A 27,331-nucleotide genomic window follows, 5' to 3' on the forward strand; every position below is an offset into this window, starting at 1 on the left:
CTCAAAGGCAATATGATATTAAAGGAACAGTTCACCGAAAAATGTATATTCTGTCATGAATTACTCAACCTCAACTTGATCTATACCTCTATGAAAAAAAGACTGGTTGAACACATAGAAAGATATTTGGAAACATTTTGGAAAACTAAGATTTCTGTTGCACCATGGACTACCATTAAAATGGTTGTCAAAGGCACCCTGGAACAGTGTTTTCTTATTTTGTTTTTTATATTTTTTCTACTGTGGTTAATGGTGCCCCAGAAATCTCAGTTGCTAACATTCTTCCTAATATCTTTCGTTGCGTTCAAACAAACAAATTTGGAACAAATCGAGGGCGAGTTATTCACTGCAGAATGATTTGCAGGTAAACTATCCCTTTAATTTGCACTATTCTTTTCAGAAAATGTAGTCTTTAAGTATATGGTCATGAAAGCATAAATATATCTCTATTCTACATGAGCTACATATTTACAGGATACTACTGTAATATTTAAATACACGCACATCGCAACTAATGATGTTTCTGAATACAACTCTTTCTAATGACAAGAATAGGATGATGATAAATCTGGGTAAGTATAACCGTCATCGACACTCAAATAATGGTCATGTTTTTATTAAAGACCTGTATTTCGAAGGGAGTCAAGGATTACTCAAACTTTGTTATTCATCAAAACAATTATACATTTACATGTATTCATTTGGCAGAAGCTTTCATCCAAAGCGACATTTTGTCATCATGCTAAACAGCACCGTCAGTTTACAAGGCCATGCTACCAGGAGGATTAAAGGGATACTCTACCCAAAAAATTGTTGTTCCAAAATGTGTCCACATTTCTTTGTTTGGTTGAACACAAAGAGAGATATTTTGGATTAATGTTAGCAACCAACAGTTCTGAGGCACCATTGACTGCCATAGTAGGAACATTTAAAATTGGTAGTCAAATGTACCCCTGAACTGTTTGTTTTCCCACATTCCTCAAAATATCTTCTTTTGTGTTCAACAGAACCAAAAAAGTACTGTTTTGCTACCATGGCAGTCAAGAACTGCTGGTTGCTTACACAGTATTTGTTTAATAAATACTACCCTTTCGATGGCCTTGGAAAAGAAGGGCAGGAGTGAGATTGGTTCATAACTTTAATGAATGAATTCTGATAAACTTTTGAAATGTTGGTGTAGCTGAAGACAATATTTGCATCATTCACCATATGAACTATAACAAAACGATTTCTAGTGAGATATGTAAGAGTAATATGTAAGAGTGCCTTAAACCCTTTTAATATATTATGATATCTCATACCTTGAGAAATGAATGATCCGAGCAAATACTATGGTTCCTTATATCTGCAGTCCCAAAAGATTTGCCTGATGGGGTAATTGTTTATTGGAGAGAGGAAGCCAGTGATAGTGTGCGAGTATGGGGCTTCTGCCAGGTGTTTATCTGTACGAACAATGGTCAGGGATAAGATGAGATGTGACTGGTAAGATGAAGAAGATATATTGATAACTGTTAATAATTACAGACATGATAAGTCCACCAATGGAATTTATAAATGGACAGTATGTACTGTGACAGATCTCAGATAGATTAACTCAAACTATTAAGCGAGCGGGTTCAACACGGAGACTGTGAATTTTTTATTTCTCAACACCTCAGGTAGGACTAGAACATTCAAACTACTGCATGTTTATCTTTATATATCTATTATGCATACATCTTTTAAATATACGAAACAAAAAAGGTCGAAAAAATAAAGATCTAACAATGGAAAATTTATAAATATAATGAACTAGTTGTTTTTTCATAATCAGGTGAAAAATGTACATTAACGTAAACATACTAACTAATGTATGATCTAGCTTTAACTACACAACATTATTACTATAATACAACATTGTGTAAATGCATTACTTTCGCTCGGTTGGTCAGCACAGACATTTAATGGCTTTGTTCGCTGAGCTTAGCAACCAGTCCTGCCTTTACGGACATTTCTGGTATTAAAGACAAAATCCATAAACAAGAAGTATCATTAACTAGAGTTACTCGCCAGCACCTGTTGTGTGTTATTAAAATGTTTCAACATCTGCTAAGAAAACAGTTCATCCAGCAGGTATACAAAGATGTGAAATCTCTAAGATAACAGATCAAAATCTGCTGGTGGGTAGACATGGAAGCCATCAAACACTCATTGATATGAATGTGCACTCCCATGCATGAGGTTTACTCAGAGTGTGTTTGAGTAAACACCTGATTGTCAGTATAAATAAAACATAATGTGTGTAACAGTAGCCAGAGTTGGAGCTGATATTGATAGATGAATGTTATTTGGATACCGTGTTCTCTCACCACACATAGATCATAAGGATTTCTTCCAGCAGCTGTATTGGTGCACAATGCTCCGACCCTTATCGCAGAAGTATGTGGTGTCCAGACCGCTGTACTCGGAGGACTGCTTTGAAGGAGAACATGCAAAAGTCTATAGGAAACACAAGAGCCTGCTGGATCATATCAAAGAATACTTCACGTAAGCATTTTTCACCTTTTAACATTTATTAAGAAGCAAAGAGAATGCAAAACAATGTAGGTACAATGATCACTGTTGATAACCTAACCATTTTATTTGGTTTCTTGCTATAAAAACATTGTATTATCTTCAATGGCTCAACTGTTTCTCTAATTAAAGCGTAATAAGATTAAAGGAGTAGTTCACCTTAAAAATGAAAATTCTGTCATCATATTACATCACGTGCATGTCTCATAGGATTTTCATAAACTTTCATATAAACCCAAACTGTTTCTATTGATACTGGTGTTATACATTATTTGTGTAGAACTGCAGAAAGATTAGTCGCTCTTAAAGGAGTAGTTCATATCAAAAATGAAAATGCTGTCAGCATATTACATGCCCTCTTGTCATTTCAAACCTGTATGATGTTCTTCCTTCTGCATAACACAAAAGAAGATATTTTTAGTTCATTAATGCGTATATTAAAACTCTTTGACCTCATATTCTCTGTGAACAAAATGTTTTCTTAAAGGAACAGGCCCCCCAATTACACAAATATTTCATAATTTGCTCAACATTATTTTCAATATTTAATGACTAATGTTGAGTAAATTATGAAATTTGTTTTGTATGGCATTACATGAGGACCACCTGAAGTTAAAAGACTTGCCATAAAAATAACATCATGGCCGTTGAATATGTTCTTGTTGTTTTTTAAGTTGTAATTCGAAACGTGCAAAGAACGCTGCCTTGTCCCTGCTACCTATCATCGGATGGATCAAGATCTACTCAATCAAAGAATGGCTGTTAAATGACATTGTGTCAGGCATCAGTACTGGACTGGTAGCTGTCCTACAAGGTAACCCACAACACGAGACATCAAACATTTGCAGTAGATGCAACATCCACCATTTAGTTTCTGAAGGGTATATAAGAGCAGACAAAGCTATAATCACAGTTTTATTATAGAAGAAAGGTTAATCCTTATAAACTGATATGTCATTAGTTGTCACCTTTGCAACATAACTTTGCTTTGATAAAATAAGTGAAAATGCATAGTGTCAGGTTAAAAAATGGAGCACACACGCAAAGCATGTAGATTAAACAGATGACCCACTAATGAAAAGGTTTCTATATTTCGTCATGATTTCAATTTTTTTTATATTTGGCCAGGAATATTAGTTAAAATATGTTTGCTTTTCTCTCATTCTTAAAAGAAATCTCAGAATGACCTTGAAGGAAACAGTTTAAGGGGGTCACCACAAATCAGACCACTCTGATCATCTGTAAATAGAGTATAACAGTATGTAATGATAATAACTTTTTTCATCATTTAAATGTTCCTTTAGGACTAGCCTACAGTTTACTTGCATCCATCTCTCCCTGGTATGGATTGTATACAGCGTTTTTTCCAGTCATCGCTTATTTTTTCCTTGGCACCTCTCGACACATTTCTGTGGGTAAGTTGCATGTTTCATGAAGCAGGACCAATTAAAAGAAATGTATCAAAATGAACATATGAAAATGAAAACTACATATTTTTTTTTTGGGGGGGGGGGGGCACTGTGTAGTAAACTGTAATGTGCATTATTTAATTGTTTACTTTGGCAGGCATACACCAATGTCAGGCGTTTTGAGGATTTTGAATTATTATGGTAATTCAATGTTGTTCCTAAACTTGTTTACACCAGGAGCTTTCCCTGTGTTGAGTCTCATGGTGGGGGCAGTAGTGACCAGACTGGTGCCAGATGACGGTCCATCAGTCAACATCACCGGCTTCGAGGGCCTTACAAAAGATGAACAGAGAGCATTAGTGTCTGCCTCGCTTACTTTCCTAATGGGCTTGTTCCAGGTGCACCAACCCTAATCTAAAAAAAATGTTTAAAGGACTTTATTGATCCTCAAAGAGACCTGTACTTCAATTTATCTATATTAAGATATACTGTCATTAACAAATGACATAAATGCTTCTCTTTGTCATTTCCTGTTTCTAGCTTGGCATGGGTCTGCTACAGGTGGGCTTCATAGTCATGTATCTATCAGATACTTTGATATCCGGATTCACCACTGCAGCTGCTGTTCACATTCTAGTTTCTCAACTCAAGTTCATATTTGGGCTGAAGGTGCCAGGCTACAGTGGACCACTTGCTATTATATACGTAAGTCATATCAAATACGGTATTCAAGCGGTGTTAAAAATCTGAACTGCAGTAAAAATCGGGGATTCAAAACCATAATTTATTTACTTATACTAATACTTCAAATTGACCAACTGATACTTAAAATTAAGATATACCGAACTGCCATCTTGATCCATTATCTTTGTTTTAACCCCAGACTCTCGAGAGCATATTTGTCCAGATCACCACAACCAATATTCATGATCTGGTCACTGCGATCGTGGTGATAGTGGTGGTGCTTGTGGTAAAAGAGATCAACGAAAGATTTAAATCAAAGTTAACAGTGCCCATACCTATCGAGGTGATAATGGTAAGTGAAATCCATCTATTCCTGTTCCACACAGTGATGTGGCATAATAAATGTGAATCACTTTCAAAACATAATTCTTATTAACAAATATTTGTTTCCACAGTCACCCATCAAGCACTGTACGTGTTATTATTTCCCTAAGTCTTTGTCTGATTATCTTTTGTGATCAGTGTAAATATTACAGGTCACAAGACTCACAAAACCACACAAATTATAAATACAGTAATACATTTATGCTGTCATGTCGTCCACAGACAATCATAGCGTGTGGAGTCTCCTATGCTTTCAACTTCAAGGACAATCATGCAGTGGATGTGGTGGGGACAATCCCCAACTCGTAAGAAGCAAAAACATACAATTTAATAACATATATATATATACTAATTTCATATTGCATGATTTCAGGATCCCAATGACATGATCAGGGCCGTTTCCTTTCCTGTGTTTTTCCTTTTGAACCAGGAAGTTGTGGCAGGACATACCCTGCTTTTTTCTGCAATAGGGCCAGACTGCCCTATAAACACATACAAATAAATGAGAGCTGAAGTTTTTGGTGAAAAAGCAGTTTTCACAATTCCTAATGACAAGAAATAACTTGTTTCAATAAAAGACAGACCGTAAACCATCAAATCTGGCTAATAAATGTAAACATCATTGGGCTTTTTATCCAGATAAACTCCTGTTCACTTGTGTGTTTATATCAAACTTTCCCTCCCTCGCCATTGATGTAGTTTCAGCGGCCAATGTGGCGGCTATCCATGTCTATGGACATAACAAAAAGCTTGTACCCGTTTTAAAAATGCCAGCAGACTTGAATTACAGAGCTGTGAATCATTGCTATTGCCAGTCACAAGTAGGTGGTAAATGGTGAAGGTATACGCAAAACTACATGCTCATTCAGAAAACATGAGTCATAAATATTCAACATGAGTCATAAATATTCAACATGAGTCATAAATATTTGTGTTTGTTTTACTAGAAGCAAAAGGGTACGCATCTTTCAATGCTATCATGTTAAGGGAGCACACCAGCATTCAGTTAAAAATTTAAATTATGAACTTATAGGATTCATATGCTTTAAATCTAAATTTAAACTGATAGAACTGTTAAGTGGCAGAAAATAAACATGTTTCCCTTTTAAGGTTCGAGCCCCCAGTGGCTCCCAACCTGCAGGTTTTCCAGATGACGATGATGGACGCTTTCCCAATGGCTATTGTGGGATTTGCTGTGGCCTATGCAGTGGCTAAAGTCTATTCTGTTAAACACGACTACCTCATTGATGGAAATCAAGTTAGTTCCACATACAACTATATAACTTAATCAACATAACTTACATTTAAAAAGACAATCAGTCTGTGCATAAATGTTCCTTGAAATACAAAGATTATGGGTTTGATTCCAAGAAACACAGAAATTGCTAATGATTTGTATGCTGAATACACCAAGTCTCTCTGAATAAAAGCATCTGCCACAAACATAATTATGTAATGATGTATCTCACAGGAACTCATTGCCTTTGGGGCAAGCAACATCTTGGGAGGTGCCTTCAAGTCTCTGGCAGCCAGCACAGCTCTCTCTAGAAGTGCAGTTCAAGAAAGCACAGGAGGAAAAACGCAGGTAAACATCTCCATGAGTCACACACTGGACTGCTGTAAATCTGTTTACAAGCAAACTTCACTTGCTTTAACACAAAAGGTGGCTGCATCTGTTGCATCTAGTGATGGCTGCATCTGTGACCTCTAGTGGTCACAACAAGTAAAAAGGTTGCACTAAATTTCTACATAAAAATGGCATGCATATTTTTATATAAATATAATAAGTAGAAACTGTTTTTAATCTGTTCTTCAGTTTTTAGAAAAAAAACTCTTGTTGACAGTTATTGGCTTACTATACATTTCATGCTTAAGGGGTATCTCTGTTTCTCTTTGTATTCACAAAAAGAAACAAAATAATTGTTTTAACTAAACAATTGTAATAAAAGCGTATATTGTTACATATTATTTTTAATATGTAATGCATAGAATTTGAAATGCTTATAGTTATACTAAGCTTAACTTATATTTAACATTGAATACGTCTATAATGATTGTCCAAAATATTTTTTGTCACATAAAATGAAATGACAACAACAATTTGTTTATGTTGCAGATAGCTGGTTTCCTCTCTGCCATTATTGTGCTGGTAGTAATATTAGGGATAGGGTTCTTATTGGAACCTCTACCTAAGGTTGGACTCATTAGTTTATTTATTATCATAACATTATTTTAAAATTAAAATTAGCCACGGAAAAAACTGTGTTTTTGTGGTGAATGTATGGTAAGCAGTTGTCTGGTGTTGTGTGTCACAGTCAGTGCTGGGAGCTGTGGTAATCGTGAACTTGAAGGGAATGTTGATGCAGGTGGTTGATGTCCCATACCTGTGGAAGAAAGATCGGCCCGACTGTGTAGGAGACACACTCTCTCTCTCTCTCTCTCTCTCTCTCTCTCTCTCTACTTTGAAATCCTAAATAGACAAACAAAATAGTTTCAATGTCTTAAGTTACTAAGGTAGAATGATGAATTTAATTCTTGAATTTGTCATGGACAACAATATTCAAAATAATGACTTTACAACTTAATAGTTAAGTGGCAAATCCAGTACTTACTGTGTTTTTTAATGTTCTTCAGATTGTTTGGGTGGGTACGTGTTTGGCTTCTATATTACTGGGGCTTGACTTGGGTCTTGCTGTAGGACTTGGAGTGGAGCTGCTCACAGTGGTCTTCAGGGTTCAGTTGTAAGTATGAAGGGGGGAGTAGAGAGAAGACAGAATATGGAACATTTAATTTGATAAATATTTTTGTTAAAAATGTCTTCAACCTTTTTCTGATCTTTAGCCCACGCTGCAGTATCCTAGCTAATGTCATAGGGACGGATATCTACAGAGATCGCAAAGACTATGTCAACGTAAGTCTGCCAAAGATATGGCAACAAAATCATTCCATAATATTTTCCGAATGATTCATTACTTGATGTGTCAATGTTCATAATACAAGATATGCTCAACTAACATTGTATCTACAGTATAGCGAATGAATGGATTCTCTGATTTTATTTTAGATCTATGAACCAGAGGGGGTAAAGATTTTCAGGATTCCATCCCCCATTTTCTTTGCCAATATTGACTTTTTCAGAGACAAACTGAACGACGCTGTAAGTGAAAAAGTTTCAATGTGATGACCACTGGCTTGACTACCATCATATAGTATGTTATTTCTAGACCTGATTGCAGTATTTGCTGTTTAAAGATATCAGTCAAAGACATTAAAACCTGATGCTGAAGTAGCTAAACTGATACATGTCTCAGACATCTGAAATATACAGACTGCAATGGCCGTACAACCATAACATTTACTGTATTGCAGGTGGGCTTTAATCCTCTGAGAATACTAAGGAAGAGAAACAAGGCCGTGAGGAAGATTAAGAAGCTGATAAAGAAAGGGGAGCTGATCTTAACATACGTACGTCCGACAATTTTATATTTACATTTTTTCCGTTTAGCAGACGCTTTTTATCCAAAGGAATTGAGATAAACAATGGAAGCATTTTAAATGTGATTACAATGTTTCGCAATGTGGTCACTAATACGTTTTAATCTCAGATATCTACAGTACATGATATTTAAATCTCATTGGCTACAGAAAGGACTACAGACCACATGCTCAACGCCCATCGAAGAATCAGAAGATGAAAGCAACATGGAGGATCTGGATCAGCCCACGGACTATTCTGATCTGCCCATCCAGGTGAACTGGAACACAGAACTTCCTGACAACATCCGGTTCCCTCACGTGAACATCCACAGTTTGGTCCTGGACTTTACTGCGGTCTCATTTCTGGATATATCTGCACTCAAAGGTCTTAAAACGGTACGGCACTAGCGTTTAAAATGATCTGAGCCCTACTTTACTTTGACCAATGAAATTTAAATCCAGTATTTTAATTTCAAAGTAGTTACAAACATCTATGTTTTACATGTCGGTTTTTAGAACTTGATTAGAAGTGCAATGAACATCTTGTTTTCCTCTTCACTGTTTACAGGCCTTAAAGGAATTCATACGCATCAATGTTGATGTTTATATTGTCGGTTGTGATCGTAAGTTGACATTACTTTCACTTCCCTGCACGTTTTTCGGATAAACTATTTGTGCATGTTTTACAATGTTTTTTATCTACAATATTAGAGCTATTATAAAGCACCATAATAAAACTGCATGTCATAAACTGTGCTGTATGACTAAATGTTGTCCGTAGCATACATCATAGAGAAGCAGAGGAAATGTCAATTCTTCGATGATGAAATAAAGACGTCCATCTTCTTCTTGACCATTCATGATGCAATGCTCTGCATTCATGAGTCCCATCCACCAATAACCGTGAGCGGAAAGGTAAATAAAAACAATACATTAAATATAAAAGACTTATTGCATTTATTAAATGTATCACAAGTAAGCGTGTCTAATTCATATTCATGAAAGGTTTACTGTTACATAAATGGCAGCAACAAAAAGTCAAACATTTTGGGAATTCAATATATTGAGGGGACTCGATAAACACACAAGTTTAAATCCGTGAACAGCAAAGAAACATTAAATATTCTCTTTTATCATTTACTGTAAGAACATTCTGATGTCAAGTTCTGCTTTTCTTCTTCAGGAAAGCACAGTGGAAGTTGAAGCAGATGCTAAACCAGAAACACGGCTGTAGAGGGAACCCATGCAGTCCACCCCATTATCCCACGTGTGTTCACAATACAAATGAATGTACATAAGTTTTGCGTACTGTATTTTAAGCAAAATGAAATATTAAATGTAAAAGTGTTATTGTTAGAGTTTAGATAAACTAAGAACTCCCAGTTCACTGTCGTTGCCTTTTGTACATGTGATTTCTTTTTTAATGTATGCATTTTATTGTGTTCTGTTTTTATCCTACAATAAATAAATGAACATTTTCTAAAAAGAAATTGTCTCAAGTTACTTCCACAATGTTGTTGCACGTGCAGATGTAATTCTTTTACTTTTACTACAGAGCACTGCATTTAATAAATCAACTTCCTGGCTGTAAACAAATAATTTGATATACAAAAAAAGCCATATGCTTGAGGAAATGAAGCTGGAGAGAAGTGTGTAAAATAAATGCTATAAATGGGGAACAAAGGCACGGTTTCTTGAGAACTGGGCAGAAAGTCCTTCAGAATAAAGACTGGATACATTATACAGGCAACAACAACAACAACAAAATACATGTTTGTCCTGCATAAACATACAGATTTGGTTAGGCCTAGATATTTCAGAGGCAGTTTAGGTCGGATTCAGTTTATAGGGAATTGTCCAGTAACAACATTCCCATCAAACAAAGAAATATAGATCCAGGAATGTTTACGAAGACTTGAGTGCATGTAGATTTTAATTTGTGGACTAGTAAAGGAAGTATTTGTACCGGTAGCTACACTAAAATATACACTCACAGCCCCAATGTGAAAACTTGAAAATAAAAAACTTAAGGTTGAAAGTTGAGATTTGAACTCAAGAAAAAAACTCACAAATATGTCTTTTGAATTTGGAGAAAAATAGTCACAAATGTGTAAACTAGCATTACCAAATACATCGGCAGATAAAAATGCAGAGCACACATTTACACGTCTTCCTAGATAAAGATTTTAATTGCAACCACAAAAGTCAAGACGGTTAGATTAGATAATGCAGTGACAGGTTTGAGATGTTTTAGATTTATGGTTGCAATTGAAATGTAAATCTAGGAAAACGTGTAAATATGTGCTATGCATTTGTATCTGCCAATGTATTTTGCATAAAAGTTTTCTGCAACTTCAAAAGACAGATTTGTGAGTTTTGACCACGAGTTTTCATTTTACAGTATTTTGAATGACATCAGTTCATATAACAAAACAGCACGTTTGTCATTGAAGCTGCATTTAGTCAATACTTCTTTTTAGCTTTTAGGTTGAGAAGCACTTAATGAAAACAATTCATACCTTCTGAAAACACGTCATGGTAGCCACATGAGACGGCTCTACTTGTACCGTTTCAATAAGGAGGTTCAACCAACACCGAGTTAAAATGTGAACTCTGAGTTTATTTCGATAGAGATTAGTTTTTGGTTTCAGAACAGCTGATTTGAGTTGGTTCTATCAAATCTGGACAGGCTTGCCTTGAGTGAAGCGCTTGCACGACAACTACGACAAGACATTATCAATGGAGCTCCGATATGACGATTCACCATTTTTTTTTTTTTTTTTTTTTTTTTTTATTAACAACAAGAAAAAATCTTTACATACATTCGTGCATACAGTGAAATACAACATATAAATATAACATAAAATGTACACTAGGGGGTTAATGTTAATTTAAATGAAGATATTAAAGAATTTACAAATTTTTAATGTTTTAATTGCTTTTTGCTTCATAGAAAACCGGATTGAATCAATATACAGTTCAGTTTCTTTGTTGAATGAAGTAAAACAGGGTTTTTTACAGGAAAATTTACATTTGTGAACATAAAATTTTGCCATTAAAAGAATAAAATTAATTATATAAACCTGACTGTGCTTGATTCTACTGTTCTCCCAAAGACCAAATAAAATATGTTTCCAAAACAACATAAACTGGTTATCAATGTTTCTTGTGATAAAATCACATACATTTTGCCAAAATGGTCTTACAAATGGGCAGTACCAAAATAAATGAACCACAGTTTCAGGGCAACTGTCACAAAAGGTGCAATTAACATCAATATCACTTTTAAACTTTTTAAAGAAATGTTTTACAGGGTATACTCTATGTATTAATTTGAATGACACCTCCTTAACTTTGTTTGTAATCAAATACTGATTAGGTATAAGCCAAATCTTTTTCCACACAATATCCTCCGTAAAACGACTCCAATATGAGTAAATGTAAGGCAAAGACACGGAATTTCTTTGAAATAACTCTCTTATCGATCTGTTCTTTGCGTTAAGGGAAAAGCAGATATTGCCCACATGAGTACTTATTATATTATTAAGTGGGGACAATTGTTGGGTACTAATTCTTATTTGATGTCTAAACAGCATACAGATTTCAGGAGAAATTGCACCAAAAACCTTCGCATATTCCCCTGGTGTTACAGGAATCTTATAATGCGCCAAAAGCTCACTGTAAGTGAAAAGAAGACCATTTGAGTTAAATAGCTGATCCACCAATATGATGCCATTATCAAACCAATGTTTCAAAAACAACGATTTGCGCTTATATAATATTTCCCTATTGTTCCATATATAATACTTATGTGGTGAAAAGTTATGCTTGAAAATCAATGACCATGATAAAAAGGCCTGGCGATGAAATTCTGAGAGTTTCACTGGTACCCTATCAATATTATAATTACAACTAAGAAAAAAATTTATATTACCAAGGTTGGAAAGAATATGGGAGGGTATGAAGTTCCAGATTGAGTAAGGATTTCTGACCATCTGACGAAGCCAATTAACTTTAAACGTATTATTTAACATTTCAAAATCTAAAACATTTAGGCCGCCATTTTCATATGAATTAATTATTATTGTTTTCTTTATGTAATGTATTTTATTTTTCCATACAAAGTCAAACAGTATTTTATCAATTTCTTTGCATATTTTTTTATTAAGATGCAAGGCCATTGCTGCATAAGTCAGTCTCGAAATTCCCTCTGCCTTTGTAAGCAAGACTCTGCCCCTTAAAGAAAGATCTCTGATAAGCCAGTGATTAAATTTCCTTTTAGTTTTTTCAACAATAGGATTAAAATTTAGTAAACACCTTCTGTGTTGATCTTTAATAATGCTTATTCCCAAATACTGAACCTCAGTTTTTAAGGGAATACCATTATACGATGCTTCAGAACATTCCTTGATGGCCATAAGATCACATTTAGCCAAATTTAAGTATACACCAGATGCCCTTGAAAATTCACAGATTAATTCAGTAGCCACGGAGATCTGGTCTTCGTTTTTAATGAAGAGCGTAGTGTCATCAGCTAATTGGGTTATTTTGATCTCTCTATCAAAGATTGTGATGCCTTTCATTGGACTTGATTTAATGTGAGATGAGAGAAGCTGACTCACCAATAGAAAGAGGTATGGAGAGACAGGACACCCTTGCCTAATTCCTCTAGTAATATCGAATCTAGGGGAAGTACCATTTAATAGTTTAATAGAACAGTTGCCTTTTTTATAAAGGGTTTTAATTGCTGCAGAAAAAAAAACACCAAAATCAAATTTCTTGAGCGTGTCAAAGATGAACTGATGCTCTACCGAGTCGAATGCTTTACAAAAATCTAAGAATAGTATAAACCCATTATCACTAATCATTTCTGAATAGTCCAGGACATCCAACACTAATCTTATATTATTGGTTATATGTCGATTTTTCATGAATCCTGATTGCGATTCATCAATAACGGAATTATGACGATTCACCATGGCAACGGCACCAAAAGCAACATGGCGGCGGTAACCTCCTCAGAGCTTGGGTGACTTAAATTTAAATTAATAAATATAAATCTACCAACAATCAAATACACGTATCAGTAAATGAATGAAACAATAGAAAGAAAAAAATAAATGACGAAAAAAAATTTTTGTCACTCCCCCATCAGTATTTAAGACGTCATAATGTATATGTAGTGTATGTATGTTAATCAACTACATTCAGAGGTTAGGTCTGGGTTTGTCTCAGCAAAGCAGCACTACTACGGCAATATATATTTGTAAATATTTTGTAACATGTTTAAACAACACGGTTGTATAATTATTGAATAGTATGAAATAAAACAAAAGAGTCTGATATGTTTAGTACATTTAATTTTGATTACATTCAAGAAACAACACATTCAAAAATCAATACAAGCCCCTTGAATGCAGCATGTATGGGCTTTTATTAAAAAAGTAAATGCTCAAATATCTGACAATGACAGCCACAAGATATTAAAACACTGATCCCTACTATACAGTGAATAGCTTTAGACTATAAATGACCATTCAAATCCCTGACAGTTTAAGGAATCACTTTATTCAACAATAACTAAATAGACACTTTATTACTGGTAATACGGTCTATAGCGACCCTGATCAGGGTGATGTGGTCCAGGCATCTGTCCCTGTGGGGGACCCTGCAATCGGGGAGGGGGACCCCTGGGAGCTGGCCACATCCCTGGACTCAATCCCCCAGGCTGGTTAAATGGTGGACTAAGAGTGCTCTTGTCCTCGGGAAACTGTGGATTGTAATGATGGGGCGGTGGGGCATTCACAGGGGGACCACCATGCTGAGGAGGCGGCCCTGGTGGAGGATGGTTCATAAAGGGGGGCATCTGTCCAAGGAGGTGTCCAGGAGGTGGGGTGATGGGTGGGGGAACTGATGATAGAGGCGGGGGTGCTTGGTTAAAAACCATGTGAGGTGTGTTAGAACCCTGCCCTGGGTGAGGCATGGGGTGACTGATAGGTGGAGGAGGTGGAGGCCCGTAGTGCTGCTGAGGCGGCCCCATCATGTGATGTGGATGGCCTGGATAGTCTCCAGGGTGATGGTGAGGAGGCGGGGCATTGCCAGGCTGGGGATGCGGCTCACGGGAGGGGCCGGAGCTTCCGGAATCGTCGTGGATTGGAACCGTAATGAGGTTACTGTGCTTCCGTGTAGTAACCGTTGAGATGCGGAAGGTCTCCTGAGCAAGAGAGCGGGGTGGTCCCATGTCTCCAGCAGGAGGCTGGCCCGGTGGCGGTCGATGGTCATCATGAGCGGAAGGGGGAGGCTGGCTGTACGGGTCATGTCCACCATGGGACATCGGAGGTGGACCCACATGGGGCTTGGCCAGGTGAGGTGGGGGCAGGTGAGGCGGGGGCACACGGAAACGCTCGGGCACCTCCGAGCTGGGAGGAAGGTGGAGAGAGTCAGAGCGGCTGCTGGAGGTCTTGCCCGCTCTCATGTGTCTGTGGTTGACGTGGGCCTGCAGGTCTCTCTGAGAGAGATAGGTGCGTTTACATCCCTGAACAATACTACACATGTAGAGAGAACCACGCTGGCATTGTTCAATCCGCTGCACCGGATCTGTACAGCTGTACATGTTAAGACTGAAGAAAAAAAATAAAAGGAACATCAATATTACAAAACGTTAAGATTTTTCAAATCAGAGATTACAGATTGAGCATCTTTTCAAGCCCCTGACCTATGGGTTTCTACTGAGGTGGCTGGAGTAATTTGTCGGTAAGACCACAAATCATAAATCAAAAAGAGGTCCTTCAACTTACCCAGGGCACATCTTCTCACCCTTCCTTTCGTGATGCAGTGCACACTCGTGACAGAAAACGTGCTTACATGGTATCTGCAAAGAAAGGATTCACAGTATTAAGTACCAGAAAAGCTCATTTGATCACATTCACTAACTATTCTTACCATACGGCCGTATGTTTTAATTGGTAATCCACATGTGTCACAAAAATGAACTGGGGTATCATCCTTTTCACCAATCAAGCGCAGCTGGATGAAATGAGAGACAGTGAGACCATGTAGACCTCAAACATTGACATCTGAATGATTAGTTAATCACTTTTTTAAAGCATTATGTGATTTACCTTATAGTCCCAGAAGAGCTGCTGAGGGAACCGTCGCTGGCTTGCAAACGCATCTCCTGATTTGGTGCCACTGTCAAATCTTTCTTCTTGCTTGAAGTTAAAGCCTTCTATCAGAGACAAATATCAGAAAATAACTTTGTTTTGAGTAGATAAAACAGAATAGCATGTGTTTTAAAGTGTATAGACTTAATACCTTCATCTACAGAATGGGTTTTGGAAGGTAAGCGTCCAGTTTGTCTCTGTGGTCGAGGGGCAGGTTTATTCCTGGCCTGTTTGGGAAGAAGTTTGATGGGGATCCTTCTTCTGACATCAGGACCACATAAGGTACCCTCCGTCCCCTGCATATCATTGTCTGTGTCCAGGAAATAACAAAATAAACACATTTGAACCAGAGCTTTAGGAAAAGCATCTTTATATATGTATAAATATGAGAGAGCGATCCGAATTCAAAGAGCGATCAATAAATCCAGTTTAAGTGTTTTAAGCGTACACGCAGTTTGCATTGGTCAGTGTGCATACTAGAATAATTCCGGTATATTTATTGTGCTAAATGAGATGAAGTATTCACTAGGTAACGTTACACCCATTTGTACAAACTTATGTAAAAGCAAAACATGAGATTTACATGGTAAATTAGTGTTATACTAACGTTACAACCATCGATAAGGCATTACACGTCTTAACTACGTTTTGTATTTACTTGATAAAAATTTGATTTAGATATTACTTATACAGCATTAGATTATCTCACTAAAACTCCGTAACGCTACTGGATGAACGCTAGATTGACATAGAGGCCACAACCGACGGTTTTGCAAGATAACACATTTAAAAATGGCTGGGGTCATCTATTCATACACAAACGTATGCATAATCACAATATAGCGATTTTGTGTTTTAGCCTATACGTTTAATTTAAGATAAACATTGAAATTAAAACTAAAAAATTCCCTCCTTACCGCTGTGGTCCATAACTACGTGAAGCCAAGTTTCATTTGAATTTCCGGTTTACGCCTTTCAAAACAAAAGTCTTCAACCCAAAAGCGATTCACTTTTTTTATTCTCCCGTTTATAATATTTATACAAATTGTATGCATCATTTTAGCGTTAGTTAAAGATGAAATAAAACATAACAACATAAATTGTTTGCTTTAGGTTAATTTTTTAATTCAAGCATTTAATTGTTTTAATTTACATGTCGTGTTACCTCTGTATTACACAATAAAAGGTGTTACAGGCTCAAATATTTGTTTTACGGAAATTCATTCATTTTAATATATATATATTAGCCTTTACATTAAAGGCAAACAATAACGAATGAATGACCGCATTGGACTCTTTAGTGACCTCTATTGGTCTGAAATGAAACTGACACCCTGAGCTGCTTCCTGACTGTAAGCCGCAGGTGTGGCTCTAGGTGATCAATGTACTGAATCATATCCCACGGAGACAGCAAGATTAAAGGACGCTGCTGTAAGTAATACAAAACAAAATTTGTATCGTTATTTATTAAAAAATTCTAAATTCAATCGTTCCTTAAATGTAAATTGTATCTAAATGTTGCAGGGCGGCGTCCATTTTAATCTACAAACAAGGTATGATATGTTTTCCATTATGCACCTGTCCTTTGTTTTCTGACAAGTCGAACTGGGGCATGTTGAATGGTGTCAACAAAGTAGTGTATACTAAAACTCGTTTAAAAAACACAGCTATATACATTTAAAATGTATTTTACTTTTAAAGTATTTAGCTGCATGCCTACAGACATTTAGCAGTAATATATATGAATATTTTAAATGACATTTCCTTTAAAGAAAAACACAAATAACTATTTGCCAAGTTCAGGATAAATGGTTGTATAGCAAGAACATATTTTTTAAGATTTTTTATGTCGTCTTGGTATTTTACAACGAACGAGGCCTCTTAAGACCTTTCTGTCCAAATGTTTTAACATACGAATGGCATTATCATACAAAAGCTACACTTATCTATTTAAGAGTGGATCCATTTTTTCAGTGGATATCACATCATCAAACAATGTCATTGTTCAGAAAAATGTTTACGTTTTGTTCTGCTTTTAAGCCGTTTGCCTAATTTGAATGTGCATTTGCATTACACCTGATGTTTTCGAGAGTCACACGGAGGAGAATGAAAACATGTCCGATTTTCTTTTTTTAGATCCACACAAATAAAATGTGTGTGTTATATATGGGATGCATATACTACCAAAACACAAATTGAATTTATATCCCATACTTTTATCATTTATGACAGTAATTCTGATAAACTCCAGGTTTGACCTCTATGGTGCTTTATGAACTGTGTACTGTATACTGTATCTGTAGCCAGCCATGTGATATAACAAATGAGATCTCCAGTGTTGCAGGAAGCCATGTTTATGGCTGGAGATGTTTTTCAAAACTCAATTGTTTGGGCAATGATGTCATCTACAAACACCATGGCAGTGATAGAGAGGGACACACCCAATGTTCTCAGGTTACAGAGAGATACTAGTTCGTTGAACGCAATAGCTACAGGTCAAAGTCACGTGAGACCACAAAGGGCAGGGCGAAATAACAAAGTTCTCTTTCCCCACATAAACAACGCAAGGAAACCACATGTAAACATGATAACACCTTTTTTAGAACACAATGGTGGAAGATACAAGACAGCCCAAAACTGCAGCATCCCTCCAGGCTGGACCTGTTGAGTTTGACCACAACACTCTCTATGCCATCAATATGAGGTAATCATGAAGTATTATCTGTTCAGAAATCCGATGTAGGTTGTGAGCCAGAAAAAAATAAACAATGCAAAATTCAAGTGAAATAATAATAATAGGAGTTTCCTAACTATTTGTATTTCTGTTGTTAAAGTAAATACATCTCAGATTACTTTAAATACATGTTACAAGATGCAGTATTGCTTTTGGTACTTCTGGGTCATGAGTCGAAACCATTTGAAAACCATCATTTTAGATTACGCTGTGTGGTGATCCTGTTGAGACCATATTTCTTCAAAACCTTTTTATGCATAAATAACAGAGTTACCCAGCGTATTGGAAGGCAGCTGGCTCAGATAGGGGATGAACTGGACAATAGAAGGAGTGAACAACTGTCAAACCAACGGCACCGACTGAATATAGGGATATATCCTTATGTCCTAACCAGGAGAGCTTTCTCTGGGTGAGTTGTGTCTTATTTGCCTAAAAACTCACAAAATATATACCATTTGACGTTGTCGCAAACCGGTAGGATGTATTTTTCTTCTGTGGAACACAAAAGATGTTAGGCAGAATGTTGGGAAATGTCAACCTCAGTCACCATTTACTCTTACTGTATGATAAAGATGCAATGAATGGTGATGAGGCATCAGTTCCTAAGATCCCGCCTTGTGTATTCCATAAAAAATAGACACTTATGTTTTAAACAACATAAACGGTTTGTAATGATGACAGAATTAAAAGATTTTTGGTGAACTTTACCTTTAACATAAACAGAGTATCAGTATCTGTGTTAAAGTTACTGTTTATAAAATGGTTTAAATCAGGATCCTTGGAAACATTTGGGGGTCTAAGATTAAACCAATGCTGAAAACACCCTGGCTGATTCCGCAGCTTCATTCTGGCTGTCAGGAGGCTAGGAAGTGGACAGCACTGTGGGTAAGGACAGTATATCCACTGCATACATTTATGATTCTTTTCTAAAGAATTTTATTTTGTTGAAGTAGAATTAAACATAGTAATTCAGTTTTATTTGTCTGCGGATTAAACTTGGTTTGCTTTTTGAATCAAATGATATTCAAACGTTTTTTAAAAGACATTTTAATCTAAATAGTCTATTTGAGTAATATATATTGGGTTAAATATATACATTATGTCAGGGCTTCTGGATAACAGATTTAACACAATTATACTTCCTTTAGGTCTCCAACTTGCAGATTTCCGATTGGTCACGCAAGAATGCACTCATGCTGGCCTCTGCTTTTCTATTGGTCACTGTGTCTATCTTTCTGGCAGCTTGGAATTAATTTTATGGCTGAATGACATTGGGTGGGTGGGTCAGCTGGATATGGTCAAGAAGTCTTTGGCCTCACAGTGGTCAAATATAACCAAATTAGTTTGAAGGCTTTTCTTTCTCTTTTATAATGATTTTGACTATTGTGCTGGTTCACACATATAAATGTTCATATATGCGCAGTTCCTGGCGAGATTTGTTTTGTGTTCTGTTGCTGGACAATTGGGCTAATGAATTGTTACCTCTTCCTATAAAAGCATTTCTATTCTAATAAAGGAAGCTGGACTTTCCAAACCAGAAATTTTGCACAATAAAATTTTCAAAATAAATGTATCTTGTTTTTATTATTATTATTTTATTGCACATAACATTGATCAGTCCTCAGGCAGCACAACATCTATATGTGTGTAATTCTTAAACGCTTTCATGTTGCACTTTTGAAGCGTCGAGCCTAACTGTCTACCGGGTCCCACCTCATAGGTATGAGGAAACTCTCGCCCCTGGGCTCTTTCATAAATCTCATGCAGTGTCTGCTCCCACTTCACTGGAGACACCAGCTGTTTGGCCAGCTGTGACTGTATGTGCTTGTCGTGCATGTATTGCTTTCCGTCCACATTGGAGTGTACGGCGATCTCTGGGCGCCGTATCTCTATCCGCCTGAGGACATCTCTCAGGGGCTCCATCACAGACTCCATAAGGGGGGTGTGAAAGGCACCGCTAACAGGAAGCATTCGCGTTCTTGAGAACAGCAGCTTTCTGGAATGCTCTTGAAGGAAATCCAAAGCCTAAGAAAAGGAGTGATTTAAAAAAAGGATGATAATGAAACTACATAATGATCGTGCAGTCTCGTCTGGCCAAGATAGATTTTGGTCAATATTCTACTCTGAAAGAAACCTCATCTCGGCCCTTACAGCCCTCCTGATTTAATAGCACACACTTGCCAATTGAGTTTTGGGATTTATTTAGCTAGTAAATAAATTATTTTCCAAATCACTTTTTAACAAGGTCCGTATCTCAAGCCAACATACTGTACAAAAGTCTGGCTCTGTGAAACTAAACTAAACCCAACAATACCCCATATCTATCACTGGCCTTTAGGGACCACTTAACTAATAAAAATCCCAATGATGGATCTTACCTCCTTGTGGCCGGCTATTACTCTTCCATCTGGAAAGAGGTAGTTTGCAATGGTACACACAGGCTCTTGGATACCTAGAGAAAGGCAGTGCTCTCTAGCCTGGAGACAGGCATGTTTGTAGTTGGTCTGGTGTCGGCCAATAACGGACAGCATCCCACTCGCAACTTGGTCGGAGGCCTTCTGCATTGCCTCCGCCCTCACCTTTACAGCAAACAGAGCTGTCAGACACACAACATAAACAAGTAGACAATTATTGTAAATTAATTTTGAAGAACATGTATGAGAAATATTTCATTCGGAATCAAAAGACATAAATAAGAAGGTTTCCTTTTACCTCATGCTTTATAAAAATATGAAAGTATGATAATTGAAATGATATTGTATTTACTTTTTTCAAGACATTAACGCGCATTTACCATGCATAAAAATATTATTCTTCCCTTTAAAATGAACAATGGTTTAACTATACTATAGTAGCCAATTTTTTGGTGTTATGCATATTTTACAGATTTTACTATAAAACACCATAAAATATGGTAATCAAAAAAATGTATGTGGTAAATGAAGTTTCAGATATTTCAGTTTTTCCTTTTTTGATATATCTGCAAAAATGTCAACAATTCTGTGTTTTTCTGTCAACATGGGCTGCTGTGTGTACAGTAATAAGAAAAAAACTGAACTTTAATGATTTTAGCAAATGGCTGCAATATAACAAAGAGTGAAAAATTTAAGGGGGTCTGAATACTTTCCATACCCACTGTATATGTGTATGTATGTATAAGTGTATGTATATACACACACACACGTTTATCTTGGACATTTTTAAATAAAAACATAGGGGGTAAGTTTTACCTTCAGCAAAATCCATTGCACCAGAGAAAACCAAAGCACTAAACTCTCCAACACTGAACCCTGCTGCGGCCACGCAGCTCTCAATAGCCTGAGAGAGCCAAATTAGTTTTATATTAGTATTGACCACTAGACTGCATTTATATTTGAATAAAACATGCATGCCTTTGCCAATGTCCAGAATGACCGTCCTAGTCGATACGTTCTGGGCGTACATAACTTACATCAGGATTCTCGTGGTTCAGTCTTTCCACTGCAGCCAGCGAGCAGACGAACACAGCAGGCTGACAGTGTACCGTCTTCATCAGATCTTTCTCGGGTCCATTTAAACACAGAGACAACAGATCATAGCCAAGCACCCTTTGCGCTACAGAAAACATCTCTTTCACCTTTCCATATTTCATCAGTCCCCTCCCCATGCCGACGAACTGACTGGCCTGCCCGGGGAACAGAAACACAGATGCTGTGTGTGGAGCTCTCCGTGGTTGTCTGGTCTGCTCTTGGATCCCTTCAGACAGAATGCGATCGGACTTACTTTGATCAGATGAGGGAATATCGTTTGACAGTCCTCTTGAACGCAAGAGAGCAGCCGTATTCCGAAACAGACGAACCCTGGCAGAACACGTGATAGTCGTGCTTGGATTCATGTTCAAAACTGTTTATTTTGAAAAAATCCGATTATAATAAAGTTGCATCCACCACGCTGTCGGAAATTATTCCTGAAAAGACCCAGAACATACTTCACTGCGGAGGTCAAATGCACAACAGATTCTTATATCCAGGCTTCGCAGCAAAGTACCGTGGCAGTCCCCAGATCTCTCTGTTTGACAGAAGTCCTCATTCTGACATAAACTTTTAGGACATCACAGTAGATATTTTCTGTAACTTCAAAACCAGCGTCTTTGCACATGTCGTGTTTGTTTTTTCTCCGTTTGGTAACGATTGGTATGTGAAAGTTGCACATCGCCACCTAGTGCACAGGAGGTTGTGCCAAACGTTTACACGCCCCATTTCCCTAGCATCTTTGTAACACTTGTTTTAAGTAAACATTAAATTATTCTACCACATATATATATATATATATATATATATATATATATATATGTGTGTGTGTGTAATATTTATATACACAAAACATAAACATATTATATAGAGGATACCTGACCTTGGGCTATGGTAGAAACTCAAAATGTTCAACAAATCCATGCTGTATGTAGATGTTTTACAGTTAAACCTGTGTTTCAGCATATTGTTTACTCCAAAATATTTTTTGTTATTTAAAACATATTTCATGTTTTATAAACAATGTCCTATTCATTTATTTGATGTGTTTCATGTTATCTGAAAAGCCAGTTTAATAGCCTATAATATGATCTATTTTATTCAAGGTCACTATTGTGACATCCATACAGCCAACTGTTTCTATCTAATCATCTGTTTTTGACACTTCAGACAGGAAAATGCAATTTATTAGTCTATTATCCTATAATAACCCCAAATAAAATGTGTCAACCTTCTATTAGGTATAACTTTAAGTTATATTTAACAGATCAATTATTGATGTGCTTTGAAATGCATGAATCGAGATTTAATTTCATTTTAACTATTTGAATCTACATAAATGTTCTATAATGCTCAGCAGATTATCAGTAATGCCTCAAGAAATCCATTGTAAAGTGTTATTGAATGATGTACAGTGTCCTAAGAGATGGGAGCAAACAAATGCTAAACATATAATACATAGAAATCAAGAACTTGATTTCATTAATCTGTAGAGAAACATATTGCCAAATCCTTTTTGCTTTCAGTCAGACCGCCCCAGTCATCTTAATACAACTTACCAAAATGTTCGATTTCCTAACCACCCCTAATCAGATATTAATAACTAAAGCAAATGTGTGATAGTACAGAGTAAGTTAAACTTTTGCTTTTTTATTTGACTGACAGAAAATGCTGAAACAATCTACACAAAACATTCAAGTGGCAAAAACTGGCTTCATGAGCCCTTGCATGGCAATCCAATTTATTAAACTACATATGCTCGGTTATACAAAATTGCACCACTTTAATTAAGGCTTTTAAGTTGACCTTTGGCCACACCCACCCTCAACACCCTTTCGTCGAACCCCCATCCCACCCATCAGAAGCATATGATGTTGCATTTGATATACTGTGCCTCTTCCTCAGGTCCATATGTCAAGGAGTATTACATTTATTTCCTTTTTAAGCTCAAAAAGCAACAAGGCATTTGAGTGTAGTATTCCGAACACACACCTTATGTTTACCTGTGTCCACTGCTGCTTGGACACTCTGCATTCTTTACTTTACATTGTGCAAATCCTCAAAGCATTCATTATGAATTCATTGTGATCATACTGCATGCTGGACCCTGTAAAGAGTTGTTTGATGTTTAAAGAGACAGTACTTATCCAGCCGAGCGAACAGTCGCAGAGTACTAGCGCAAAACTGCTTAGCAGCCCACGTTCGGGCCTTTCATGAATACCCTTTAGGACCGCACTCGACGTGCAATGTAAATTTGCTTAAAATCAATTTTCCCCATTTTTTCCTTTACACAAAGTTTCCACATCCCAACATTCAGTTAACCCCGACAGATACAAGACAAAACACCGGCCAAATTATTACAAAGTTTAAACAGTCACTAACAGACACCTTCAGTCTTGACTCACAGGTTCCAATATTTGGTTTTCATATCCTCAGTTTAAACCAGATGCATCAGCAAGCATGGAAGGGTGGGTGGGGATTTGCGTACAAACTTGTGACATCACTGAAGTTCCTTTGTTCTTTTTCCATTTTTATCTTGTAATAAACCCCAATTTTTTTAAAATATATACCACATACAGTTATTCGATCAGGAACATTCTCATGAAGAGGGATCTGACTATTTACTATGAGATCACCCAAAAAAGACCTTTGGATAGATGTACACCATGCGACTCACTGCTGAAGCCTAAACCTAAATTGTCAAAACCCATTTTTATAATACCCCCTTCTTAAAAAAGCCTGCTGTACAAACTTGAAAAAGAAAATAAAGAAACCTTGGATGGCCTATGAGATGGAAATGATTTTTGATGGAAAAGAAAGAGACGAGGAAAGGTCTTAACACGTATACGAAGGCAACATCTGAGGCTAAGGTAACAGAAAAATTATATTTTTGAACTTTTTACATGTACAACAATGTATCCACAGGTTGTTTTTCCTAAGGTAAAACTCAAACAGTATCGATAGCTGTTGCGAATATAACATCTCCATAGAGCAAAAAAATCTAGTAATTTTATAAAAGAGAAAAGGCAGGGGAAAAGTTTAGAATAAAAGCAAAAGTTACAAAAGAAATCAACAAAATTATGCAAAGAAATCACAGAGTGAAAGTTAGCTGTAAGAATGGTTTATATATAGAGCTCTTTGGACTTCCTCTCCTTTCTGGCTAAAATAGTGGTGCTTATAAATATCATTGTAATTGCCATGGCAACGTGCACAGCCTTGTTAGACATTCCCTCCGTACATTTACAACGGCGGCTGTTTCCGTTAGCAATAACACTGCGTGTAGGCTCTGTATTTTTTAAAATTCTTTTGTCTAGCACTTTATTCATTTACTCGTTTAATTTGTTTTACTCAGTTGCATACAGTTAGAATATATATTTATATAATTACATGTAAAAATCTCTCTCGCGCGGCATTGGAAAGTGATGACTGTTATCAATGTGCAAAAAACTGACATAGCACTATAGCCTTGAATCCATTTGTTTGTTGTTTGTTGGTTGGTTGGTTTGTTAAAGGGGCATCACCACACAGGAAAGTCCATTCGATGTTAGGTTTTAGTAACGTCGGAATGCTGGCACTGCTGTGTACACAGCAGCAAATCAGACCTACAAAAAGAAAATAGGAATTAAAAACATTTTTATTTTATGCTATTTTAACTACTTTTAACTAGCTTTTCAGTTCTGAATTTTTTATTCTAAAGCATTGGAACAAGGAATTACGTGGAACTGTCAAATATTTTTGATCAGACAATGACGGTTAAGCTTCTACCTGGCTCAGAGCAAAAGAACAGCTGTATATTAGAGCAGCTGGCAGGTGGACTTTTTCCGTGCCTTTCCAGGTGGTGGAGTTTTCCTGTTGATTTGCCGGACCAGGTCATAGAAGATCTGCACAAGAAAAAATATTTCAGAGTGAACCCGGGTACATTTCAAATTAAAGATGTGAACTGGAAAAACGGATGTAATGCAAACCACATGTATTTGATATTTAATGACTAGTTATGAGAAGGGATTTTGACAGAGTAGGTGTGGCCATCCAGCACAGCAAATTTATAGCATTGTCATCCCCAATTTAATGCACAACCAAACACTTGCACACAAAAAGACATGCATCAACGCCATACATGAATTGGCTACGGCCGAGTACTACGGTTCCAGACAGAAACGTTTGCAGCACAGTGAAGTCACTCATTTGGAGGCGTGGAGGCTTTACAACACAGATGTTCAGCTCCCGATGAGGAAAATATCATCAATCTGTTCCAATAAACATCTAAAGCTTTAAGAACTGTGCATGTTGCTTAGACTTAATCAAAAACAACCCAGTGACTATAAAAAAACTATTCATAATATTCTTATTTGTCCTATGTGCTCTAGATCATCTAAAAAACAATGCAGCAAAACGAAGGACATTTCCATTAAAAATGAAAAATCTCTGATCATCAGCAAAATACAGCAAACTTGTGCATAATAAAATAAAAGCACTTGCGAGATCACCTACACATCAATAACGGCTTGTTTCCTTCAATCACTGAATAAAAAGGCTGATAAACGAAAAAAGATTTGACCGATGCAGCAGTTCCTGGCACCACCACTCATTTTTCCGTCTTATCGCTATTCGTCAATCAAAAATCAACCTGGCACCCCTCCTTTAACTCTTGTATGTTGTTTTTGTATTATTTATGTTAGTTGACTTACAATGCATTTACTATACATTTGTATAGAGTATGTGCAATCCCTGGGATCAAACCCATGACATAGGCGTTGCTAGCGCCATGCTCTTACCACTGTATAGATGTTTTTCTACTCGCAAGCAACACAGACTGCATATATAAGGTTAATATTTGTCATTTACCCCTGTTAAATCACATTTATGAAAAAGGTGCAATTTGTTTTGTCTTTTTTTGTAAACGTTCACAAATACCCAAACGCCCCTCAAGGGATACAGAATATAAAGAGAAGGTTTATTTCAGAACAGAAGCCAAGCAATATTGAGTTTTTTAATGGACGGTGTTGATATTTAAAAGCATCTTATAATTGTAAACTGAACACACAATGGCTCTTGCCATAAACGATTATACTCAAAAGAAAAAGTATAAACATGCAAGCGCTGTGCATTTCACTGGTAACATCACAGGTTAAACAGTAGCCTATAATTTATTAGTCTCTGAATAAACATGGCTCAAGGACTCATAGTTTCTATTTGTATTTTTGGAGTTTCACAGTCGAAATCATAGAAATCTAGCGATAGAAAGCCTTCCCTTTGACTGCGGTCAAGTATAGCTACAGTTCTCCATTAGCTTATTAAAAGAGCTAGATCCATTAAACCTGTATCTGAGCTTCACTTAGGAGACAGCGGAGTCCGTCACTGGACTTTATTGATGCTGCGTTTCCCCCGCTTTGACACAATAAACCAATAATCCTGTAA

At 36.7% G+C, this 27,331-nt stretch overlaps 5 protein-coding genes across 12 annotated transcripts in view; 2 read left to right on the forward strand and 3 right to left on the reverse strand.

Annotated features, from left to right (window-relative positions):
- The first annotated feature begins 1,560 nt into the window (after positions 1 to 1,560).
- Positions 1,561 to 9,988, forward strand: LOC306892789 (chloride anion exchanger-like). Of its 3 annotated transcripts, none has more exons than XM_079454084.1 (20): positions 1,561 to 1,658; positions 2,358 to 2,526; positions 3,228 to 3,367; positions 3,858 to 3,968; positions 4,200 to 4,360; positions 4,503 to 4,667; positions 4,846 to 4,998; positions 5,253 to 5,335; positions 6,141 to 6,288; positions 6,502 to 6,615; positions 7,147 to 7,224; positions 7,346 to 7,441; positions 7,665 to 7,771; positions 7,872 to 7,941; positions 8,095 to 8,187; positions 8,400 to 8,495; positions 8,676 to 8,903; positions 9,076 to 9,130; positions 9,289 to 9,422; positions 9,691 to 9,988. In XM_079454084.1, exons 2-20 carry the CDS (start codon positions 2,396 to 2,398, stop codon positions 9,739 to 9,741), a joined length of 2,214 nt encoding a protein of 737 aa, XP_079310210.1. In that variant the 5' UTR covers positions 1,561 to 1,658; positions 2,358 to 2,395; the 3' UTR covers positions 9,742 to 9,988. The 3 variants fall into 3 exon arrangements, with proteins under 3 accessions (XP_079310210.1, XP_079310211.1, XP_079310212.1); XM_079454085.1 differs by having other exon boundaries at positions 1,581 to 1,658; positions 2,381 to 2,526; XM_079454086.1 differs by having other exon boundaries at positions 1,593 to 1,658; positions 2,378 to 2,526.
- A 3,851-nt stretch (positions 9,989 to 13,839) lies between these two features.
- On the reverse strand, positions 13,840 to 16,661 carry cbll1 (Cbl proto-oncogene-like 1, E3 ubiquitin protein ligase). 2 transcript variants are annotated; one of them, XM_079454102.1, is made up of 6 exons: positions 16,588 to 16,661; positions 15,822 to 15,980; positions 15,629 to 15,735; positions 15,450 to 15,533; positions 15,305 to 15,378; positions 13,840 to 15,127 (listed from the first exon to the last, which is right to left on the reverse strand). In XM_079454102.1, the coding sequence occupies exons 1-6, from the start codon at positions 16,598 to 16,600 to the stop codon at positions 14,104 to 14,106; spliced, it is 1,461 nt and encodes a 486-aa protein (XP_079310228.1). In that variant the 5' UTR covers positions 16,601 to 16,661; the 3' UTR covers positions 13,840 to 14,103. The 2 variants fall into 2 exon arrangements, with proteins under 2 accessions (XP_079310228.1, XP_079310229.1); XM_079454103.1 differs by having other exon boundaries at positions 13,853 to 15,127; positions 15,629 to 15,732; positions 16,588 to 16,643.
- A 603-nt stretch (positions 16,662 to 17,264) lies between these two features.
- Positions 17,265 to 19,976, forward strand: bik (BCL2 interacting killer). Its single transcript, XM_079454760.1, has 4 exons — positions 17,265 to 18,374; positions 18,673 to 18,813; positions 19,178 to 19,289; positions 19,553 to 19,976. Exons 1-4 carry the CDS (start codon positions 18,280 to 18,282, stop codon positions 19,655 to 19,657), a joined length of 453 nt encoding a protein of 150 aa, XP_079310886.1. The 5' UTR covers positions 17,265 to 18,279; the 3' UTR covers positions 19,658 to 19,976.
- On the reverse strand, positions 19,967 to 22,561 carry mcat (malonyl CoA:ACP acyltransferase (mitochondrial)). Of its 4 annotated transcripts, XM_079454759.1 has the most exons (6): positions 22,372 to 22,526; positions 22,167 to 22,243; positions 21,856 to 22,068; positions 21,635 to 21,722; positions 20,783 to 21,000; positions 19,967 to 20,429 (listed from the first exon to the last, which is right to left on the reverse strand). In XM_079454759.1, exons 3-6 carry the CDS (start codon positions 22,048 to 22,050, stop codon positions 20,019 to 20,021), a joined length of 912 nt encoding a protein of 303 aa, XP_079310885.1. In that variant the 5' UTR covers positions 22,051 to 22,068; positions 22,167 to 22,243; positions 22,372 to 22,526; the 3' UTR covers positions 19,967 to 20,018. The 4 variants fall into 4 exon arrangements, with proteins under 4 accessions (XP_079310885.1, XP_079310882.1, XP_079310883.1 ...); XM_079454756.1 differs by having other exon boundaries at positions 21,856 to 22,350; positions 22,431 to 22,561; XM_079454757.1 differs by having other exon boundaries at positions 21,856 to 22,286; positions 22,372 to 22,550.
- A 970-nt stretch (positions 22,562 to 23,531) lies between these two features.
- rap1b (RAP1B, member of RAS oncogene family) overlaps positions 23,532 to 27,331 on the reverse strand; it is a 39,431-nt gene continuing 35,631 nt past the window's right edge. For both annotated transcript variants that reach the window (XM_079454648.1, XM_079454649.1), the window contains exons 7-8: positions 25,679 to 25,794; positions 23,532 to 25,515 (exon numbers count right to left, since the gene is read on the reverse strand). In XM_079454648.1, the coding sequence (XP_079310774.1) occupies positions 25,708 to 25,794 (87 nt within the window). In that variant the 3' untranslated portion in view covers positions 23,532 to 25,515; positions 25,679 to 25,707. The remainder of the gene's footprint in view (positions 25,516 to 25,678; positions 25,795 to 27,331) is intronic.

The sequence above is a fragment of the Barbatula barbatula genome (assembly GCF_947034865.1).
Source record: "Barbatula barbatula genome assembly, chromosome: 4".
Classification (NCBI taxonomy): domain Eukaryota; kingdom Metazoa; phylum Chordata; class Actinopteri; order Cypriniformes; family Nemacheilidae; genus Barbatula; species Barbatula barbatula.

What these genes read in the sequence shown, in the direction of transcription:
- LOC306892789 (XM_079454084.1), top strand. Translation starts at nt 2,396, where the DNA reads ATGCTCCGACCCTTATCGCAGAAGTATGTGGTGTCCAGACCGCTGTAC. An exon ending in CTCTCGACACATTTCTGTGG is followed by an intron (nt 3,969 to 4,199) that starts GTAAGTTGCATG and finishes TGTTTACACCAG; the next exon opens with GAGCTTTCCCTGTGTTGAGT. An exon ending in GGGAGCTGATCTTAACATAC is followed by an intron (nt 8,496 to 8,675) that starts GTACGTCCGACA and finishes CATTGGCTACAG; the next exon opens with AAAGGACTACAGACCACATG.
- cbll1 (XM_079454102.1), bottom strand. An exon ending in AGCTCTTCTGGGACTATAAG is followed by an intron (nt 15,534 to 15,628) that starts GTAAATCACATA and finishes CATTTCATCCAG; the next exon opens with CTGCGCTTGATTGGTGAAAA. An exon ending in TTAAAACATACGGCCGTATG is followed by an intron (nt 15,379 to 15,449) that starts GTAAGAATAGTT and finishes CTTTCTTTGCAG; the next exon opens with ATACCATGTAAGCACGTTTT.
- bik (XM_079454760.1), top strand. Translation starts at nt 18,280, where the DNA reads ATGGTGGAAGATACAAGACAGCCCAAAACTGCAGCATCCCTCCAGGCT. An exon ending in CTCTATGCCATCAATATGAG is followed by an intron (nt 18,375 to 18,672) that starts GTAATCATGAAG and finishes CATAAATAACAG; the next exon opens with AGTTACCCAGCGTATTGGAA. An exon ending in ACCAGGAGAGCTTTCTCTGG is followed by an intron (nt 18,814 to 19,177) that starts GTGAGTTGTGTC and finishes GGTTTAAATCAG; the next exon opens with GATCCTTGGAAACATTTGGG.
- mcat (XM_079454756.1), bottom strand. Translation starts at nt 22,278, where the DNA reads ATGAATCCAAGCACGACTATCACGTGTTCTGCCAGGGTTCGTCTGTTT. An exon ending in TGCAATGGATTTTGCTGAAG is followed by an intron (nt 21,001 to 21,634) that starts GTAAAACTTACC and finishes TGTGTCTGACAG; the next exon opens with CTCTGTTTGCTGTAAAGGTG. An exon ending in TAATAGCCGGCCACAAGGAG is followed by an intron (nt 20,430 to 20,782) that starts GTAAGATCCATC and finishes TCCTTTTCTTAG; the next exon opens with GCTTTGGATTTCCTTCAAGA.